The sequence below is a fragment of the Sinohyriopsis cumingii genome, chromosome 11 (assembly GCF_028554795.1).
Source record: "Sinohyriopsis cumingii isolate HCF-2022 chromosome 11, ASM2855479v2, whole genome shotgun sequence".
Lineage (NCBI taxonomy): Eukaryota > Metazoa > Mollusca > Bivalvia > Unionida > Unionidae > Sinohyriopsis > Sinohyriopsis cumingii.
The window spans coordinates 71,305,938-71,324,700 of NC_142971.1; the positions used below are offsets into that span (position 1 = coordinate 71,305,938).

The 18,763-nt window shown below is 33.9% G+C and overlaps 1 protein-coding gene across 1 annotated transcript; it reads left to right on the plus strand.

The window, feature by feature from the left end:
- The first annotated feature begins 3,633 nt into the window (after window positions 1-3,633).
- On the plus strand, window positions 3,634-18,423 carry LOC149788693 (uncharacterized). The gene is made up of 7 exons (XM_089973540.1): window positions 3,634-3,766; window positions 4,988-5,059; window positions 6,598-6,777; window positions 12,121-12,202; window positions 14,462-14,637; window positions 16,519-16,692; window positions 18,287-18,423. Exons 1-7 carry the CDS (start codon window positions 3,715-3,717, stop codon window positions 18,421-18,423), a joined length of 873 nt encoding a protein of 290 aa, XP_089829666.1. The 5' UTR covers window positions 3,634-3,714.
- Window positions 18,424-18,763: the final 340 nt, after the last annotated feature.

Consider the following 18,763-nt stretch of genomic DNA (forward strand, 5'->3'; position numbering starts at 1 on the left):
AAATACTTTCGGCAGGGGAAAATAATGGGATATGACTGTATGTAAAAGACGACGACGACGACGACGACGATGATGATGATGACGACGACGACAATGATGATGATCATGATGATGATCACGATGACGACGACGACGATGATGTTGACGAAGATCATTGTAAAGCATACGACTTAGGAAATATAAATTGTTCCAATTTTGTTTTACTTCTAGGAATGTTTTGTTCGCTCTCCCATCCATCTGTCCGTATATTAATTTTCTTCATCTATCCACATATCCATCCAACATTTTACGCACCAAAATACATACAAATCTGCTTATTTCATTTTAATCCAGACTGTTTTTTTAAGTAGTCCCGAAGTTGGTGAGTTTCAATTGCAATATCTGACTTCCCCGATCATTCGCATCTTCTCGGTCTATAGTTCTTATCATACCACCCTCCACTCCAAAGCATTAGCAGCTGAAGTCGTCCGAATAAACCTATGGTTTATTTTATAAATAGAACTATGTTTCTAAATGTCCATGCTAAATACATTGAATAAATAAATGTATGTACCAATCTTCTGAAAATCGCAAAACCAGACCGACTCCACGGGCAGGTATTTACACACTATATACCGGAAACTAAATATTACAAGTGAAGAATTCGCAAAGAAATGTAACTTTCTTCTCAAAAAATGTGCAATCTGCAGGAAGAGTATCACATTTTTTGTCAAGTACGTGTCATTGCAACTAGAAGCAATTTTTCAACAAACAATCTGGATGCAGGTGTTTAACATCGTCAAGGCGACACTCAAATTTATTCGTCAAGGAAGTGTAATGTTCATGAAGAATGTCACTGTTATCAGGAGGAAAGTGCCCTTAATGATCGATATCAATTCTTCACTCGCGTTTTTAGCGAAAAATGTCTAATCTGCATGAAAATCTCGAACAAAGAACAAAGAAAATGAATAGGAAATACGACAACAGAAAGACGAAACGTGGGTAGACGTAACTGTAATTAACAAATCTGAAAGCTTATTATTTGTAAGCAATGTTATTGTGCTGTTTTTAAGCCCAAGGATTTCTCGTCATATCAAACTTCCACTTCATAAAATTATTTTTCTAAAAAATGTTTGTAAGGGAAATTGGAGTGTATTCTTTGAGCTGAATTAGAATCATAAGAATTTCCAGGGTGTTACAAGCAGACTTAATTGTTTGGATAGATGTTCTTCAATTATTATCGAATGAGATTTAAAACACGGCCCTTAACTTAAAATTATGCAAAGGTCTGCATATCTTTATAAATAGCATATGCAAAATACTTTCATCAATACATATTCAAACTAAGAAAGCGAATTCATAAAATTGAAAGAAAATATCGTCGAGTCACTACCAAAAAAGTGCCATTGTCATGCAAATCCAAGGCAAGGCATATACATATTGCAAAACAGCAAGATAAAGTATTTGATCTTGAAATTTATGAACATGCACACAAAAAACCAGCCATCCCAACTTACGATTCACTATAATATTCCAAATAAAAAATAACAAACAGTTAGAGATTATTATAAGCAAATTGACATATTTTTCATAAATAAGACAAATGTGTTAATTACTTTAGTATTTTACCGAAAACAGTGAAGGTATATATACTGTATATAAACTTTCTCGGTAGATGCAGACTTCTGACCAGTGAAGATGTTAATTTCAATACTAGTAAATCTTTTTCGAATGTAACTGTTTTCATGTAATTTATTACATAATGGTGTCAATAAAATTAGCTTGCCTGGCAGACATTATACCAATGAAAATGGGATAGAGGTGTTCGTAAATATGGGATTATGTGACTTTAAATATAAATTGTTGAACAAAGTGCTCGATCGGATATACTTAAGTTTGTCTTTGTGCATGCTTAAAGCATGTGAGGAAAATACTTATTGGAATCTGAAAATCGAATTTCAGGTTAACACAGAATAGAAGTCCGAGAATCAAAATATCGTTTTATCCGCCATTTGACAAGCAATTGAATTTGATAACATAGCACAACTTTAAGACTTAAGGAAGTGAAATACAATGCCACGTGTCCGGGTACAGCTGTATGGCCTTGGAGTTCTGAACTTTCATGAGACTTGAATGATGGTTGTATCATAATCACACACACGGACTGGCATGCACAAAAGCCTGCTGCAGCACGACAGAAAACTCGAAATCGAAGGAAATGACTCTCGACTGCTTCAACAAATGTTTGTGTACAACAAACCGGCAAATTCTTTATTCTTGTATGATTAGAAATCCAAGGAAAAGCATTTTAGCATCATCTGCCGACAAATAAAACAACAGAGCTACCAAAAAAATATAAACAAAACAATAACAGCAGCGACAACAACAAGAGCAAAGAACAAACGACAAAATAATACGAACTTTCCCACAAAGTTGATATAAAACTTCGGCAAGTAAATTTTAACGAACTGATGCTAAAAAGAAGTTAGACATGCACGAATTGATTTTATGAACTTCTTTAAAAATTATCACCTACTCCTTGCCCTTCTGAAGACAAAATAAGATATTCGCCCACTATCGTCCAAATCAGCATCCCCGTATCCACCCTGCCGTGTTCTCATTTGCATCTTATGTGAGACTGGCCCTGACACGGCAAAAGTAAAGCAAAATCGTAATCGAACGGCACGCGAATTTCGAGTACAGCTTGAGTTAAACAAATACATACGTGAAACCAACGAAATTCTGTCTGATCTTGTAATAATTGACGGTAAACGAACTTGGATATAAATAAAATCAGATTACCATGTTTCATACGTCATCCTTGAAAACACAAACGTATATGTTTAAGTTAAACAGTGTTATATGATGCCTTTGGACAAAAAAGAATTTGGTATACATTTTTGGGGCAGTAAACTGGTTCAAAGACTGATATCTGTTAGTATTGTTTCAGTGTGGTTTATCCCACTCACCAAAATCTTTGTATTACAAAGAGCACAACACATAAAATGATAACGCAATTGTAGGTCTTTGCTTATGACAATTTACATTCTGGCTTGTGACAAAATGACGACACAGTTGTCGATCTTTGCTTATGACAGTTTACATACTGGCTTGTGACAAATCTCAGAAAAAGAAAAAATCGACATTCTTGCAATGAACCCATTTGGCTCTTGAATGTTCGATTAAGGTGTTATGCCCTCGAATATACCCCAAAAGAAGGTGCTTAACATTCTCTCCGATCCAATTAAGTCAATTATTACGCTCAGTATGTAGCTTTACGTGCTAAACAACACATTTTAAAAACTGGATAGACAACTTCTTCGAATTATCTAACCCTGGTTTGGAAATAAATTCTATTAAAATCAGACATAAAGTTTCTATAAAATGACTGCTTTCTGTCCGTCTGTCTGTCTCTCTCTCTCTCTCACACACACACACACACACACATACACACATATATAAACCCTTAACCATTATATTTGTTTATGTTTCTGTAACAAAGCGACAGTGTCATTCTCTGCGTTTAATGTTCCATGTAAAATCTTCTCTTTGGTTTTATAATGAGGTCTCCGTTATATGAACTGAAAATACGAAATTCGATGCGCAAGGCAAGATCATATCTAGTATACAAGGGTGTACATACAGCTTTTCAGGTCGGGATCCAAAATGGCCACCGATAAGTGTATATGATCAATAGAGACTGAAATAGTTGTGTTTGGAAAATTCTGGGATAGAATGTTTATTTACCTCATTATATTTAGTATTTTACCTTCACCAAGTCTACAAGGTAAGTGTACTGTTACTGTTTTCATATGTAACATGTAACATACAAGAATATTACCATACGTAATAAAATCCAAAACCATTTATGAATAGCAGTATGAGTTATTTATTAACGGGAATCGCATGTATAAATACCAGTATGAGTTATTTATTAAAGGGAATCGCATATATAAATACCAGTATGAGTTATTTATTAACAAAAATCTCATATATAAATACCAGTATGAGTTATTTATTAACAAAAACCTCATATATAAATATCAATATGAGTTGTTTATTAACAAAAATCTCATATATAAATACCAATATGAGTTATTTATTAACAAAAATCTCATATATAAATACCAGTATGAGTTGTTTATTAACAAAAATCTCATATATAAATACCAATATGAGTTATTTATTAACAAAAATCTCATATATAAATACCAGTATAAGTTGTTTATTAACAAAAATCTCATATATAAATACCAGTATGAGTTATTTATTAACGGGAATCGCATATATAAGTATGAGTTATTTATTAACAAAAATCTCATATATAAATACCAATATGAGTTATTTATTAACAAAAGTCTCATATATAAATACCAGTATGAGTTATCTATTAACAAGAATCTCATTATAAATACCAGATTAAATTGCTTATTAATGGTAATCTCTTATTATGAATACCAGTACGTGTTTTTTAAATGAACATGTGTGAATCAATTACTTTGAGTGAAAATTGCTTGGGTATCTTCTTTGCTGCGGTTTGGGGATAAACCATTCAAATGAAGAAGTTAAATGGATTTTACATTCGTAGTTGTCAACAACAAAACAAAAATCACTTTTTGAAATATCAATTGGGTTATTCAATTAAGGGCTCCATATTTTAAAGAAAAACGAAACAAAAATAAAAAAGGAACACGGAGACATCTTTTTCCTTCTAAACGACTGGGAAACAAATAAAGAAAAACAGAATTAAAAAACCACACATATTGAATATACAATTCAGAAATAATGATCGTATTTGTTTTTGTTGGTACCAATTTTTGAGGCTTTGCGAAATATTTGATTTTAAATTATTTCCATTTTAAAAGAGCCTTGTAGTCTTTAGCAATGAATGTATTCAGAAATATATAGTATCCCCCTAAACATCAATAATAGTATTGGTTTGTACTCAATAATGAAGTGTGCAGAAAACGTTATATTCCAATAACTATATATATTTCTTTTATTGCAGCTTGCACTGCTGCAACCGCTGTTGGATATGGGGACGTTCACAGTCTAGGTTCATCAGCTGATTCGTCCTCAGGTTAGTGTGTTCTAAAACAGAACTAAATATCACAATTCGTGCCAGCGTTGTCAATGGTTTTACCTCTACCTCATGTAAGAATTATTACAATTTGAAATTATTACAATTTGAGGACATAGTAAATCAGCAGACTATTCTGGCACTTAAAGAGTTATTAGAAGAATAACCCAAATACTATATGTTTTTACATACTACGTAATGATATATTTTGTTCCATATATGAGTTTATATGTATAATATAGAATGATCTTTTTTAATAGCATTGTTACTTTCAGCGCCGGATTACCCATCCATTAATCACTCAAAGCATGTGCTTAGGGCACCAGCCCAACAGGGGCTCCAGAAATGTTTTCAAATTTACTGTTGATTATAACATTGAATAAATTATATGTGACCATTCCGATCTGCATGTGCGAGTATTTTCTAATTTTTAGCTTTAAATATTGTGTTTTTTTAATTTCACATTTTGTAGGGGGAGGGGCACGATAATATTTTCAGTGTTTAGGGCCCTGGAAGGCCTCTATCCGGCCCTGATTAGTTTATTTACATAATATGCGATGCCCATTTTATAGCAATGTTGAATTATAAGTATAAATATAGAATTATATTTTTTTTTCCATCTGAGATTGAATTGTAGAATACAGGCGATTTATTTTATTAAAATATGGGTTTATATGTCTATTATAGAAATATCTGCTTTAGTACACTGTACGTTTAGACGCATGCGCTTTCAAGACGTCACATTTAGGAGTTATTTTAAGGCGTAGTACTTTTGTCATGTGAGTCAATTGATCTTACAATCTGTTATTCCAATATTGAATGCATCGTTTCATTCATCTGTCTGCTTATTGGTTTAAATAATCACATCACAAAGGCACATATGTACACACACACACACACACACACACACATAGAGACAAACACTCACACACACACGCACATACACACACACACAAATACACACACATGCATACACACACAGGCAAACACTCACACACACATACGCACGCACGCATTCACATACACACACAGAGACAGATATATATATATATATATATATATATATATATATATATATATATATATATATATATATATATATATATATATATATATATATATATATATATATATATATATTTATAATAGAGAGAGATATACACGCACAAATATCTAGTTGATCATATATTCTGTGTACCCGCAGACCTGGGTTTGAAACTTCGGGAAGTACGAATAAAAAATTCTTTAACTGGTATGATAGCATTATTTGTATATATATATATATATATATATATATATATATATATATATATATATATATATATATATATATATATATATATATATATATATGTGTGTGTGTGTGTGTGTGTGTGTGTGTGTGTGTATGGATTACAGTATTCTACACACCTATGTTTTTTGCATTCCTGGTATATTGATGCTGTATGCTGCATTTATGTGAGCTTTGTCTTTTACTTGTCTTATAAAATAAATATTGATATCAACAAGCGTTGTCTTAATAAGATGATGAATTATAGGTTATGGCTACATAATGGAAGCAGCACACTACATGATTCCAGCATCATCCTGCACGTGCGGTACTGTGAAGAATTGGGAAATTTACCCCAAAAGCGCAGGATATATTCAGTTCCAGGTTTGGAGAAGACAGAACCCGTCCTCTTACCTTCTTGTAGGGGAAAACGCCTTTAAAGTTACAGGTATAGTTTACCAATCTCTTTTACTCTACATTTCCTGGAAAAGTTGACATTGATCTGAAAAGACGATAATGCTGAACGCTTCTTTGATTAAGTTTTACGATTAGTTTGGTTTGACCTTAGAGGCGTATCTGGGGGGGGGGGGGGCAGGGGGGTACATATGTCCCCGGGCGCCAAGGTACAGGGGCGCCAAAATGAGGCTTACAACGTTACATTATAATAAGTAAACAAGGGTAATATTCAAAAATGTGATTAAACGGGGAGGGGGCTGGGGCGCCAATTTTATAGTTCGTCCCCGGGCGCAAAATATCATAGCTACGCCTCTGTTTGACCTTTAGTGAAATATATAACAAAGAAATGTTGAAATCCATCAGTGTCGATATCCCCTCTGAAACTGCTTTGGTGTCCCATTAAAAAAGACAAATATATCTGTTTCAAGAAAGATGTATTCTAATTTAATTCCTTTCCCTCCTCTCTCTCTCTCTCTCTCTCTCTCGCTCATATATGTTCTTACACCTACACTTCCTAGCCTATATTTATTTACTGTACTACAAGCTTATCGGTCAAATTAGTACAAGAAGAGTTCAGGTAGTATCGTATGAAGAATGTGTTATCCTATAGGAATACTACAGTATGACGTAATTAGCGTCTTCCAATGATTTATGCCATGTTATCCGTAGCAAACATTTGGATTAAATTGAATTGTAACATTACAATACTTACGTTATGCTATAAATAGCAACTTTCCAGAGTTTTGATTGCAAAAGAAGTTGTTAAATGTTTTAATTTGTTTTCGCTATAATCATTTTCATCTCCAACACGTATTGCTTTATGAAAGCTAAAAGTAGTTAGGGAGTGGCGTGGTTATTTTTGCATCATATATGTAAAGAAACCATAATGTGGCAAACATCTTAACTGCTCGTTTTGGCCTAAATCCGTAAAAGTGAATAGCTAATTACAACATGTTTGCTCACCCCATCCCCGCCCAGAAAACAATTCAGTGGGCGCAACTGTACACAGCAAATAATCAGTACACACAGCGTATAAACAGTACACACTAACGCTTGTACAATGCGAATGTTCAGTTCAAATTAAATCGAGTATCCACAGCGAATATTAACTATACAGTGTACCGATTGTACGCAGCAAATATTCAGTACACACTGTAGCGAGTATACACAGCCAATATTCAGTACGCATTGTACCGATTATACACAGTGAATATTCAGTTCACACTGTACCGATTATACACAGTGAATCAAAAGTAAACACTGTACCGATTATATAATATGAATATTCAGTACACACTACCGATTATACACAGTGAATATTCAGTACACACTAAACCGATTATATACAGTGAACACAGAGAATCCAAAGTACACATTGCACCGATTATACACAGCGAATCCAAAGTACACACTATACCGATTATACACAGTGAATCCAAAATAAACACTGTACCGATTACACACAGTACAAACTGTACATATTATACACAGCGAATACAAAATATAAACTGTACCGATTATATACGGGGAATACTAAATACAAACTGTACCGATTATATACGGGGAATACTAAATACAAACTGTACCGATTATATACGGGGAATACTATATACAAACTGTACCGATTATATACGGGGAATACTAAATACAAACTGTACCGATTATACGCAAATCTGTTCATGCTAAGGATGAGGTTCGTACTCAGAATGTTGAAATGATAAACTGTTATGCATAGCTATGTGTTTTTGTAACTCTTGCTAAATGATTTTTTAATTTGTATTCGTGACTATAAATTGTTTTCATTATCTGTTGTTGGATTAGGCGTACGCGCATGGTTTCTATTTTAAGATATTATCGAACTCAAAATTGCATAGGATCTATAAATAAATGTTTACGTACGTCTTGACAGCAACAAAAATATAATTGTTAGTTAATATGTTTATCTTTTTCCCTTTGGACAGGTAGGTCAGATGATATATTAGAAGAATTAAGTTGATTCCCATTGGATGGTTTAACTCACGTGATTTCTTTTACGAGTGTAGGTAGTAGTGATAATATGTATGTTTTAGCCAAATATAAGTAGCTCAGAATGGACAGTTTTCTTATTCCTATTTCTTGTATTCTTGTTGTAACGTTAAGTCTGCAGATATAATTATGTTGTATTTTTATATTATTCGAGAGGAAAAACATTTGGCAGGATTATTCAGTGGAAATAGAAAGTGCTCACTGGACCATAACGTATTCTGGAACTATTGTAAATTATTCAAAGGAGTTCTGGACATCGCCATTTTAATAACGTCACGATTCGTCGCAGAATTCTGAAATTCAAACAGAACTTTTTTTTAATTCTTTTGTACTTTAATGGAATGTATTCAGGATTATAATACTGTACGTTCCTCTCACATTTTCAATTATAACTGTGACAGTTAAATTATTTGTTATGTTTTACAAAACTAGCTGGTCTTGCTTATTTCTGTTACTTAGCTTATGACCATAAAGTCGTAAGAAAACAATTTCCTCTGTTTTTTATATTTACTTACGATGATTTTAATGAATTATCCGATAATTGATAAGTATATAAAAATGTCAATATCATAGAAATTAGAACTTCATTTCAAGATTATGTCTCGTTGTCGGCATAATAAACTCTGCGTCATGACTCATATTTTCATCACATTCAAATATCGTACAAAATTCACAGAAGTATATTTTTGCCTTCTTATTTTTGTTTCTATATGCCCATTCGACAGACAAATCGATTCACATAATGTACACGTTGAAGACAGGTTTGAGATCAGTTGTAGTTATTTCCAAAGTTATCAATGCTTACATCTTGAGAAATTACTATACCTCAATAACTGTGTAGACAGTTTTTGACATAGGCAATTTATCTATTTTTATTTGCATATGATGGTGCGAAAGGTGACATTTATTTAAGAGTAGAATAAACAAGCAATTTGATATTTTGTTCCCGCCTACCATGGCGATTTCATAAAAGTTCAAAAGAGTAACATCTGATTATAACCTTTACGAAAGAGCCTTGAAGTTTCCCTCTACGTCGAAAGTAGCCAAGGTGCAAAAGCATATCTCAAGGTGCATTAGAGGACATGTCCAGGAAAGAGGTAACAATATTGATCAGTGGTGTTTACCTACAAGACAAAATTCTGACCATCATACCTGAGATGCCATCAACATGAGAAGTATGACTGTACCATTCTTCATCCATGTACTTGAAAAAAACTTTTAGTACATAAGGCATACAAAAAGAAACCTACAAATATTATCATGTGACCTTGAACTTGATCTCAAATGTGCAGTGATATAATCTTTGTGGTGACAATGTATAATTATACCAGATGTCATCAATTAATTTAAACAAGTTTTAAGTTAGAAAGCAGAAGTGAGACTGTGACTGAAGCTTAAAATATAGGACCGTGACCTTGACCTCAGCCATAGTACTGTTAATGTCATATGTGATGAGCGTTTTAGTGATGCATTAATCGTTATGGCCAATTTCATCCCTTCATCTCAGATGGAGCGGAAAGGAAAGTGTAATGGAAAAAAAGTGAAACTTCTGAGCCGTGACTTTGACCTTTAGGATATAACCCACAGTGTGGTATGCTTAACGCGCAGTTTAATGATGAAGGATATAACCCACAGTGTGGCACGCTTAACGCGCATTTTAATGATGAAGGATATAACCCACAGTGTGGTACTCTTAACGCGTATTTTAAAGATGAAGTATATAACCCACAGTGTGGAACGCTTAACGCGCATTTTAATGATGAAGGATATAACCCACAGTGTGGTACTCTTAACGCGTATTTTAATGATGAAGGATATAACCAGTAGTGTGGTACGCTTAACGCGCATTTTGATGATGAAGTATATAACCCACAATGTGGTACTCTTAACGCGTATTTTAATGATGAAGGATATAACCCACAGTGTGGTACGCTTAACGCGCACTTTAATGATGAAGGATATAACCCACAGTGTGGAACGCTTAACGCGCATTTTAATGATGAAGGATATAACCCACAGTGTGATACGCCTAACGCGCATTTTAATGATGAAGGATATAACCCGCAGTGTGGAACGCTTAACGCTCATTTTAATGATCTTGCATACGTAAACCATATATGCGTTCATTAATTACAAACGTCTTTAGTATTAAAGAGCGGAAACGACGGTCGGACGGACGGACGGAAACAAAAAAATCTCAAAATGGCGGGTGACAATGTGCGAAGTTTATAGAAAAAAATTCCAACGCCAAAGAAGTTTGTCAAGATTGTTGGTTCTTTTCTCTTGTAATCCACAATTTGACATCATTATTTTTTTTCTGAGTCGAGTATATTGTATTTTACCACATTTCATGTTCTAATTATAGATAAGAGTTTACTTTGTACACATTAAGAAGCTTCCATACGGTTATGTTCCATTAGATAATATATTCTTTTTTCGTGTTAGACAATGCTAATTGTACCTTCAAGCCAAGTAGAGAAATATATAATTTTGTTTATCTAGAAATTATTTATTCGTGCTGTAAGATCTGAGCAGAATCAGTTGTAGTATTGTTGTGTCCAGACATTTATTTGGGCTGATTTTTTAAAACAATTCAAATTATTTAATTTTAGCGATTCTTCTCTGGAAATGCCAAGTGTTCTTCACAAATAACGTTCTTAGAAATATACTGACATTTCTAATAAAGATATATTCCTGGAATATATTATTGTGATCCAACAAAAGATTGTTGGTATATCAGCACTACACTAACCACCGCACACTTTCAGCTTTGGATTTAGTTTTAATTTCCACTAAAGTTTATTCAGAACTTTTTAAGTAGGACTTCTGTCTGTAATTCTAATATTATTTGGGATTTAATTCTCAATACCGTAAGATCGTTTTTTACATTTTCACTTTGTAGTCTAAGGGAAATAAATTATTTGTTGAATTTTATACAGCTTGGTGTTTCTCACACTTTCTAATACTTGTTTTAAGACCATAGAGTCGTAACACATGCATATTGTTCAATGAGGCTGAATTCAGTGGGAAATCCATTGGTAAGCCATTTCCACACCCCAAACGGGGACATCCGTTGATGTTTCTGTGCAGTGCCTTCAATGCAAGGTCAAGGTCAAATGCAATCATTGTCTGCATTTGTGCTCACTGTTGGATTCTATATGATGTTAGAGGCGACTAAGTATTTGACGCACGCAAAAAAATCTGAATTGGATAACATTATAAATCTGAGTACGTGCATATTTTACATACCAAAGTGAAGCATTTCTAAACTTTATGGAATAAGTCTCAACACAAACATTATAAATTCCAGGTTCCATGATAAACAACAAAGTCGTGTTTACTGTTCCCCCTAATGAGAGAATAACCGTCAGAGCTGATGATTATCTTGGTTGGTAAGTGTACAACACACACACACACACACACACACACACACACACACACACATCTATGATGATTCATAATGTAGTTTATTGTGACGCCCTACCCAGTTAAAAAAATAAAAGAATAAGCATAACGGATGGTGGAGGTTATTTCGGTTGGCAAGTGTATAATACACACACATGTTTGACAAATTACATTATAGTTCATTGTGCCCCTAATAAAAGAATAATTCTTAAAGGTAATTATCTTGGTCGGTAACTGTACCACACACACAAACACACACACACACACACACACACACACACACACACACACGTATGACGCAAGTCTGGGTACTTATCAAACATTTTCATGTTTTGCCACAACCTTTTCTCAATTTGCCAGTTGTATGATTATTTAGGCATGCCTTAATATGGCCCGTCATTTAAAACTTGGACATTTTATTATCGGTTGGTGGGGAAGGTGAATGATGAGATTGTTCCGAATAATAGCTTGACAAATATTGTCTTGCTCTGATTAATGAATTTTCATCTCTGGACTGAGTCTTGACATGTTAGCATATCCTGGTCTCAGACGTGAGTAGTTAATATATCCTGGATTTAAACTTGATTAGTTAGCATATCATAGATTTAGACTTGAGTAGTTAGCATATCATGGATTTAGACTTGATTAGTTAGCATATCCTGGATTTAGACTTGATTAGTTAGCATATCATGGATTTAGACTTGATTAGTTAGCATATCATGGATTTAGACTTGATTAGTTAGTTAGCATATCCTGGATTTAGACTTGATTAGTTAGCATATCATGGATTTAGACTTGATTAGTTAGCATATCCTGGATTTAGACTTGATTAGTTAGCATATCATGGATTTAGACTTGATTAGTTAGCATATCATGGATTTAGACTTGATTAGTTAGTTAGCATATCCTGGATTTAGACTTGATTAGTTAGCATATCATGGATTTAGACTTGATTAGTTAGCATATCATGGATTTAGACTTGATTAGTTAGTTAGCATATCCTGGATTTAGACTTGATTAGTTAGCATATCCTGGATTTAGACTTGATTAGTTAGCATATCATGGATTTAGACTTGATTAGTTAGCATATCATAGATTTAGACTTGAGTAGTTAGTATATCCTGGATTTAGACTTGAGTATTTAGTATATCCTGTATTTAGACTTGGGTAGTTAGTACATCCTGGATGTAGAATTGATTAGTTAGCATATCCTGGTCTCAGACTTGAAACTACAACATTTTGGTCTGAGATATGAGCAGTTGGTATAATCCTGTCTTAGAACTGAGTAGTCAATTTATTCATCAGCGGTTAACACATCACTGTGTCGTATTTAAGCAGTTAGAATATCCTGGTCTTAGAAATGACCACTTTAGATACACTTCGGATACACTTCGGATCTTTGACTTAGATCGTTTAAGATATAGCATACTAGGTCTCACTGGACAGTTTATCTAGTGAATATTCATCCGACAATGACCTATTGCAGAAAGATGAGAATAATTTTTACACTGAAGATGCAAATAAAAATATACGAATAACTTTTGCAAAAAGTATGCATGTGAGATTTTGACTGCAGCAATCAGGTTAATACCTTACACATGTGGTTGCTTTTAAATTCAAGTAACACTGCCACCTTCCCCTCTTTATTACATTCATCTTTGACAGAAAAGGTTATTTAAAATATTTTCCTGTGACAAGGCAGCTAAAAGAATCAGCATGTGTCTTAAGCATGAGCAAAGTTCACTAGTACTATAACAAATTATCATACTTTCCATTACCCATCAACCATCTCGATCTTTTGTATTTACCTCCGTAGCAGACATACATAAATACGTGTGCCAAGTCGGCTGTTCATTTGCAGCCCAAGGTACACATTTGATCTCCAATGCTAGTCTAATTATGACAGGCAACCACAAAACAAACAAGCCCATTTTCAAACCTAGCTCAAGGTAAATCTAAACCACATTATAGATTTAGATTCTGTGTGAATTTATAAATGCTAGGCTTATGATAATTAGGTTCACGCCTTCTACCATAAATATTAGGGAGGTGTCAAATACGAAACTATCCAGTGAGACCTTAGACGTATATGATTGTAACGCCAAGAGGAAGGCAGGCTAATTGCAGTAGTCTGTCTCTTGGCTTTACATATAATGTCTATGACCTGGACATTACAGAGTCTTTACTGTGCTGATTTGCCTTTTTTAAATAATCCATTAATCGATCGATGTTGTTTTGCTAACAAGGTATTGTCCCTCTGCTAACGTCGTCGGGTATGTGGCTGGATCTACTGCCTATCCTGATGGCCTTCGCAAGGTATCAATGTCAGATTACAGCGCAGGCGCGACCTACAACTGGGGAAGTGGATCGGTTACCATTATGACCGACACAGCGTATGCCATCCGAGCGTACCTGGAAAGCAGTAAGCTTGCATATAACTAGATACTTAAATACAGTAGTGAGAGACAAATTATATCGACAAACTGGCGATACCATTTTTTTATCGCAACAGTATGGCTATCACTGTTTGAACTACACTATTTTCGTATATAGTAAATGTATGTGCCCTTATTTAAGTTTGTCAAACCTGTATGCCCATAGTTCATTTTTCTTTTTCTTCTTATTCTGTATTAATCAGCGCAAGATATGTGTGATTGAAAATAAGAATAATTCATTCGTTTTCGTTTGAAAGTCACTAATTGGACAAAATACACAATCTAAGGCATTTTTTATACAAGAAATTTGTGAAAGGTCGTTTTCCGAAAATTATTGTAATTTCGCAACTTCCTTTTGTCGACGTCGTGATGCAAATTTGAATCCGATTTCCTTATAAATTGTATAATAAAAATAAAAATCTGCAGTTTTTTTTAGAAGATACAAAGCAATATTTCACTCTTGAAGTGGTTTTATTTTGCAGTATCCTAAATCATGTTATGTTTTACTGTGTAGAAAACGTGTCAGTTTTCCTGACAAAAAGTTAACAAGAAAACCGGTGGCAAACCTGAGTGGAAAAGAAGTTTTAAATTAATAAACCTGCCAGCATGTACATACTTCTGTACGTTACTCAGGTATTTTGTAAGTAAAGAAGAGAAGCAGCTAGGAAGAAATACATTCACACACCATCTTTAGCCACAACCAGCTATATCATTATGTTCTATTTTGATGATATTATACAATGATTATTATATGTCATTATCTTTAATTAGTTTTAATGCTGTAAGGCAAGTAATTACAATCACCAAACATATACCCATAGTTACTTATGGACTCTAATAAAAATAAACAATCAGCGTATAAAAATATAAATCAATTCATAGACTCAACAGGACTTAGGAACAAAATATAATTACTATCCCCACAAAACCAAAAGACCCAGTAACTAGCTAAATAAATTTAGAAGCCACCACATGAAACCCATAAAATATCATTCAACTTTATAAAGTATTAATAAATAATTCACTTACGAAGCACCTATAAAAAACTAAGGAAACCGCAAAATCGGATGTCCTAGATGTCCTTAACGAACCGAGTAACCAGCTATGATTCCGGTCCTAGATGTCCTTAACGAACCGTGTAATCGGCTAGGACTCCGGTCTCTTGCTAAATAAAGTATAAATAACATTCAATCTCTAAAACCATTAATTAATAAATAACTTAAAGAGGTAATATCTAAAAACTTATAAATAACATAACGTAGGAAACACACCCTAAACGCCTCGACTAGTAATACCATAATAACCTTGAAAATCTCTCTTCATACATGATTTCTACTAAGAACCTCTATAAACAGCATAGAACATCCCCCCCCCCTTTTATACATTTTGAAGAAGAAGAAAGAAAAAAAATCGAAAAAAAAATGAAAATCGCAAGAAACACCAGGCAAATGCAACAAGAAACCAGCGATGTAAAACAAGCAGGACCGTTCCCGAGCTCTCCTTCCCACTAATGACAGCCAAGGGACCTTTATGGACCCACAGATTGAGGCCAAACTATCAAGGTTAATTTAATCTATAAATGCCTCGGGGAGGTGGCACCATTCCCTAGCAGGCTGCGGTGCAGTCAGAAAAAAGTGGCACATGCACAATTGTGCGCAAGCCACTATAAATTAAACTCAACAACAACAAATTATTATTATTAGTTGTAGTAGTAGTAATAGTAGTAGTATATATATATATATATATATATATATATATATATATATATATATATATATATATATATATATATATATATATATATATATATATATATATCGAATGACCGTTTCTGACCTCTAATTTTCTTTTTGACTCTTATTTCACAGACTTGAATCCATACTTCACCAATTTGCCCCGGTCAGTTTCCATCACAAACGCATGGGTTGTGAACTCTCAGCTTTATACGGTAACCTTTGATGACGTGGAGGATAATGACGTCAGCAGTCTAACGCTATCAGTGGCTACTAGTGCAACGTACATGACCTTTGACACTAACACTTGTATGTTTGATTTTATTTTATATTCACGTCATAAACCTTGCATCAAGTTTTCTATCAATATCTTTAGTTTGTAAGACAGTACTTTTCAAGTATAGAAATTAAATTGGCATTTATTTTGCTATGAAACATAAATAAACGTATTGAACACCTACCGACAGCAAATCGGTACACAGGAGGACTTGGTGTTATAATGGTTTCCTCAATATTGAGATTCGAGGGGTTCATTGGAAGGATCTTTAGAGGGGATCATTGGAGGGGATCTTTACAAGGGATCATTGGAGGGGATCTTTAGAGGGGATCATTGGATAGGATCTTTAGAAGGGATCATTGGATGGGATCTTTAGAGGGGATCATTGGATGAGATCTTTAAAGGGGATCATTGGAGGAGATCTGTAGAGGGGATCATTGGATGGGATCTTTAGAGGGGATCATTGGATGGGATCTTTAGAGGGGATCACTGGAGGGGATCTTTAGAGGGGATCATTGGAAGGGTTCTTTAGAGTGGATCATTGATGGGATCTTTAGAGGGGATCACTGGAGGGGATCATTGGAAAGGATCTTTAGAGGGGATCACTGGAGGGGATCTTTAGAGGGGATCATTGGAAGGGTTCTTTTGAGTGGATCATTGATGGGAATCATGCCACTCAAAATGTGTTAAATTCGTTGTTGCATCAAGGTGATATCATCAGACAAAAAGATAAATTAAATACGTTAATTGCATTACATACATTAGTTGCATTATATACATTATTACATATATAATTATTACATGATATATAGTAATTAAATAATATACATTAATTGCATTATTGACCTTAATTGCTTTATCTTTAAATTGCGAATTTTACTTCTACCGTTGCATTTCAACGTGACGCGAGAAAATTCTTCATTAGGACTATATTTCGGTATTTTAGAATTACGTCAGTCATATAAAACAAAGAAAATTAAAATGGCATAATGTCTTTGCATCACGCTATTCATCCACTGTTTTTTTATAATGTCTAGGATATTCGCATGAAATAATGTGTGTTATGTGCTGAAAAGATTAAAAAGTTGGTAATAAAGAACATCCCGGAAAGGCACCACGACTCTCTCTCTCTCTCTCTCTCTCTCTCTCTCTCTCATTAATTACATTATTAACGTTAATTACATTATAAGCATTAACTACATTGCATACATTGATTACATTATATATACGAATTACATACATTAATTACAACACAAGCAAATACACACACACACACACACACACACACACACACACACACACATATATATATATATATATATATATATATATATATATATATATATATATATATATATATATCACACACACACAAACTAACGTACACGCACATATTGCACCCACCTGCGAATATCATAGATTCAAATATACGGCCTCATATAGGTCAGGCAGATGAGAGTCTACTCTGTTCGATTCAAATTATAAACGGAACGAAAAGCGAAGTCATGCATCTGCCGCTTAAAGTAGTTTTGGGCCTACGCATTCTGACCTGGGTAGACAACCTAATTCCAGTTTCAGCATCATTTTTTAACATATATTTCCCATTGTCTTCATCTCTTTTGACAGACATATTGAAATTATCGACAACACCGAGTCCCACAGCATCTGATACGATAGTCTTGAGAGCCACAGACCAATGTGGGAACACAGGAACTGCAACGTTTACTCTAGTTATAGTCAATGAGGTATGCTATAGTCATTGAGGTATGTTATAGTCACTGAGGTATGCTATAGTCACTGAGGTATGTTATAGGCAATTAGGTACGTTCTATACAATAAGATATGTTATAGCTGGTGAAGTATATTATAGACAATGAGGTATTTTATTGACAATAAGGTATGTTATATAGACAATGAGGTATGCTAGAGTCAATAAAGTATATTATAGACTATAAGGTAAGGTATATACAATGATGTATATTATAGTCAATGAGGCATGTTATAGACAATGAGGTATATTATTAGTCACAGAGGTATGTTATAGTCAGTGAGGTATGTTATAGATAATGAAGTATGTTAGAGTCAATGAGGTATGTTGCAGAC